Raw genomic sequence first — 5,178 nt, forward strand, 5'->3', positions numbered from 1 at the left:
AGCTACTTCCGTGCAACTGATATAAGATGCGGTAAGCTGAGGACAGCTTCAACCACTTGTTTGCACTGCATTTTCTTGTTAGTAACGGTAACGGCGTTGTAACGATAGGAATAGTAATTAGTTAGATTACTCGTGACTGAAAAAAGTAACACCGTTAGTAACACCGTTACTTGTAACGCCGTTATTCCCATCACTGATTATGTCCATGTCAGCAAAGACCCGAGAGATGAATCTGTCCAAAGCTATTTTACTATAAGAAAGAAGAATACTGCTTCAAAACAAGTGATGAAGAAGCAAAGCAGCAGAGCGGCCTATTGCATCATATTAACATTTTTATTTAGAGCCTACTGAAACGCTGCAACTTCAAACAGATGGAAAAACCTGTTACATTTACAACATTACAATTACTATACCGTAATTACTCTAACTTAGAGTGATAACATTACATCTTTACATTCTGAAAATAGCAACATCAGCTGTCTCTTCTATGAGTACAATGCTTACCTTCTGATGATAAACATGAATAACAATGTTCCATAATTAGAATCTTTAAAAAAAAAATCATTCAAACACAAATATTTGCAAAAAAAAATCCTTTGTACTTAATGACCATTGGTGGTATTTCAGTATCATGTTACATAAAAAGCTCCCGTTTCAGTCCTAAGAATTCTAGTGCGTTTCCAGCAAGCAGTTTATCCTGTAACACAAAAGAGAGAGTCATTATTTTGAAGATATTAAAAAAATCTGTCATTAAAATCTACAAAAAAACTGTAATGCCAAGTATATCATATTGGATACATGAGCTTTTGGGGGGCCTCTATATCATCAGTGTGATTTGTTTTTTAAATCTAAAGAAAATACACACATACACAAATTAAAACACATATATTTGTTAAATTTGTTTTAGAGTTTTCTTTGGTTTTGTTTTCTTTGTTAAGTGTTCAATAAACATGGTTCAGGATTTACATGATGTACAATGGCTGGCTTTCCTTTCTTTCCATGTGTGGTAGAATCCACCACGATGACAAACCCTTTCTCCTGTGCTGCTTAAGTAAACGAGAGGAAAATAATGCTACCTTTAGTGTATCATCAAACACATCCATCGACTCGATGAGTGATCCTGGCTGTAGCTCACCAAGTGGGAATGGATAATCTGTTCCCAGCATCACTTTATCCTGGAACAGGAAAATGTGAACTTAGCACATGAAGATTTGGTGAAAGCAGGAATAACTCCATCCTGAAAACATCAGTGTTTCCACACATCAGCATACACTCTCACAGTCCACATTCTCTGTGTTTAGTCAGTACTCTTCAGTGTGTTTTGAATCTATCCTCTCTCGCCACCAAAGAGGTGTGACTCGTGGAATGAATGAATGTTGGACACCAGCTCACTTTTCCAATAATGTCAATGAGCAGCTTCAGGGAGGCGGGATCGTGAACCAGGGAGTCGGTGTAAAAAGAACCGAGGTATTTCCGTGGACTGACATCGTTGTCAGCTGCACAAAGGTCAGGGCGGACTTTGTGGCCGTGTTCAATTCTGCCAACAGTGAATGGGAAAGAGCCACCTGGATACACGTGAACACAGGCACTAAACGTCAAATATCAACACACTTATTTCATCTTAAAGGAAGAGCATGAAGGAAGAATACATTGAAAATTTGGCTGCCTAGTGTTTTTTATATACTGCTGTGATATTAATAGTAAACTAAATGATAAGCATGGTGTTATCTTTTTATACCTCCATGAGCAAAGCAGACTTTCAGTTTTGGAAATCTCTCAAAGATACCACCAAATATCATCGAGCAAATGGCCATGGTTGTCTCAGATGGCATACCTAAGGAAAGAAAAACATTTAAAAACATATAAACATTATTATTTTTCCATCACAATGCACTAAATAGCACATGAAAGCTGGCATGTTTTAATATTAGTGTTGTTTTTAGTTGGCTGGACCAGATGTAATAGTCAGTATGTTCTGTTCCCACTCCAGTATCCTCCTCACCCACTAGCCAGGGTAGCCAATACTTTGCCATCCTCCCATCTGTCTGCATGTCCCATGGGTGGACAAATATGGAACAGCCCAGCTCCTCTGCTTCCTGTAGTGTTTATCAGAATAAGAAATGAATAAGAAATTAGGCCATAATTATAAAGAAAAATGATTGGAACCAATGTAGGCATAATTAAAAAACACTATCACAATAACCCCATGTTATTATGCAAGTGTGTAAAGTCTTACAGCATAGAAGGGATACAGCTCAGAGGCATTGAGGTCCCAGTTGTTGATATGTGACCCAATCTGGACCCCAGGGAAGCCTAGCTCCTTCACACAGCGCCTCATCTCCATCACAGCTAAATCAGGGGCCTGCATGGGCAGCGTGCCCAGGCCCACAAACCTCTTGGGGTGGCTACGCACTGTCTTAGCCAAGTCGTCATTCAAAAGGACACAGAGATCGAGTGTGTCGTGAGGCTTAGCCTGCAATCAAAAGACACGATGAATATACACAAATATATCTGTGAAGATCATTAAGCAGCTTGTAGTATTGCAAAAGTTTAGTGGTATGCACAACTCAGTTATCTGACACACAGTAGACACCACTTTGTCACACAGCTTTTGACCAAATCTGCTGTGACTGGCTGTGCATTTACCCAATAACTGAACATCACAGGAACGGTCGAAAGGGCCTGCAGCGTGACACCTGCAGGCCGTGAAAAGAAATGCTGCTTTTAGTCACTGATTAAAGGATGAAACTACCAAACTTTGTGTCATTTGTGTCTGTGCATGTACCGTGTTTATCCATGTCCTTTATGCGAGCATTTGGATCCCAGCAGTTTTCCTGTATTACCCGGAAAACCTTCCCATCCTTCATCATCTTTGCTTCACCCTAAAACACAACATTAAGACCACTATCAGCTCTAGTTTCTTTTAATATCTTTGGATTGTCTTTGGACAGATTTTCTTTGTGTTATTGGTCAGTTACAACCTTACTTTTGAAAAGCTGGGATGCTGTGAGACTTGCAAATAACTGACTGCAATGATCCCAGAAACATATTCACATAAAATATGTGCATCTTAGACAGGAAGACCTTCTCAGAAGTCTACAAGTAGAATAATGTTCCTCAACAATAAATTCCAACGACTTAAATATTTAATCATCTTTAGTGCAAAATATCAGCAGGATTCAGAGAATCTGGACAAAACTAAAAAATCAGTGATAATGTCACTGATGTTCAGACCCTCGGGTGGCACTGCATTAAAAACAGGGGCGATTCTGTCATGGAAATCAGTGCATGTGATTTGGGCTTAGGAACACTTCTAGCCACTGTGTCATCCACAAATGCAAGTTAAAGCTCTATGATACAAAGAAGAAGCCATATGTGAACATCAGCCAAAAAAGTCTTGTCCTCATTCATTTAATATAGACCGAGGCAATATGGAAAACTGTTCTGTGGTTGGATTAGTTTAAATTTGAAATTCCTTTTGGAAAAAATGTCCTTTTCCTCCTCTGGACTAATAAGGAGACGGACCATCCAGCTGGTTTTCAACACCCACTTAAAGCACCTGCATCTCTGATGGTACGGGGGTGCATTAGTTCCTGTGGCATTGCCAGCTTACACATCTGGAAAGATACCATCAATACTGAAAGCTATATACAGGTTTTAGGTGAACATATATATGCTCCTATTGATATGACGTCTTTAATCTGGGAAGTCATTGCATATTTCAGCATGACAACGCCAAACTGCATACTGTGTCTATTCCAACAGCATGGAATAGAAGAGTCAGAGTCCTGAACTGCCGTACCTGCAGTCCAGACCTTCACCAGCTGAAAATATTTTGCACATGAAATCAAAATCTAAAAAGAAGACACGGGACTGCCAGAAGACCCAGCTAGAATCCTCCACCAGACAAGAATGGGACAACACCCCTCTTCCAAAAGTCCAGCAGCTCCCAGACATTTACGAACCAAATAAATACGGTGGAAAAGATGGCCCCATCTCCCCTTTCTTAACCTTTTTGAGATGTGTTGCTGCCATCAAATTCAAAAGGAATGGTACGTGTTCCTAGTTTAAGCAGTAGATATGTTTTCTATGCTCTGCTGTAAATCAAATATGGGTTTATGAGATTTTCAAATCACTGCGTTCTGTTTTTATATACATTTCATGCTGTGTCCCAGCCTTTTTGAAATTAGGTTTGTGTTAGGTTAGGTTTTAAAGCACATGTTGTAACTTTTACATTTGCTAACAAAACTGAGCCACATGATGGCAGCAGACAGTTGATATTACTGCAAATGTTCTGGGTGAATCCAAAAGGCCTGGACTCCTCTAAGATGTTTAATACGAAGCACACAAGCACAAGTTCATTGCTTATCCAAGTTTAGGCATTAATTCTGAAGAATAGACTGTTCGTTGTCAAGTATACTTTGCTGTTACTAAAATGCTCAGCCCATGTTTGGGGCTAAAAGTTGCCAAGCTGCTCTGTATCGGGCTGCGTTACGGCTGTTTGAACCGAATCACTTGACTGATGCTGTGTCACCTCGCTGAGTTCTGCAGCTGCTCACATAGCCAGGACCAGCCTGGCAGGTCTGCGGGGTGGGTGCAGTCGCCAGCTGGGATGAATCTGCTGTGTGTTCAACAAAGTAGTGCAGTGCATAAGTGCTCCTGCACCTGCACCCTGTCTGTAGCTGCACAGGAAAGCAGAGGAAATAGTGACTTACCTTGCAGTGATGGTGAAGCTGGACAAACCCATCATAGCCGTACCTCTGAAACACATAAAAAATACAGGTTTTACAAACCCAGAGTTTAAAAGCATCACATATAAATATCAGCCATATATTTGATTGCATATTTGTTGTTTCATTCTGATAGAAAATGTAGATTTTGTTATCCCATCTGTGAGGGTTTGGTCATCATCCTACAGGACTGGCCACTCCAGTGCCCTGAATACCTAAAAGATATTGCCTTTTGAGCATGCTGACACTTTTTGCATACAAATGAAGCTGCAGATGAGCTACGTGAGCAATACAGCAGAAAAGCCCCTTTTCATATCCATGCAGATCAGCTGTACTGTGTACTTGGATAATGCCACTGAGGAGCTTCTGTTTTTCCAGTTGCAAGATGGGTTTTACATCCGTGTTTGATGTGTGGATCTGTGGCCTCAAGAAGCTGTTTCAGTGAAAG

At 40.3% G+C, this 5,178-nt stretch overlaps 1 protein-coding gene across 1 annotated transcript; it reads right to left on the bottom strand.

Annotated features, from left to right (window-relative positions):
* Positions 1-634: 634 nt before the first annotated feature.
* Positions 635-4,844, bottom strand: acmsd (aminocarboxymuconate semialdehyde decarboxylase). The gene is made up of 9 exons (XM_005752730.1): positions 4,716-4,844; positions 2,786-2,882; positions 2,647-2,696; positions 2,237-2,473; positions 2,003-2,096; positions 1,739-1,834; positions 1,393-1,565; positions 1,077-1,175; positions 635-697 (listed from the first exon to the last, which is right to left on the bottom strand). Exons 1-9 carry the CDS (start codon positions 4,842-4,844, stop codon positions 635-637), a joined length of 1,038 nt encoding a protein of 345 aa, XP_005752787.1.
* Positions 4,845-5,178: the final 334 nt, after the last annotated feature.

This window comes from Pundamilia nyererei, unplaced genomic scaffold (assembly GCF_000239375.1).
Source record: "Pundamilia nyererei isolate P.nyererei 1_Seehausen unplaced genomic scaffold, PunNye1.0 scaffold00376, whole genome shotgun sequence".
NCBI lineage: Eukaryota > Metazoa > Chordata > Actinopteri > Cichliformes > Cichlidae > Pundamilia > Pundamilia nyererei.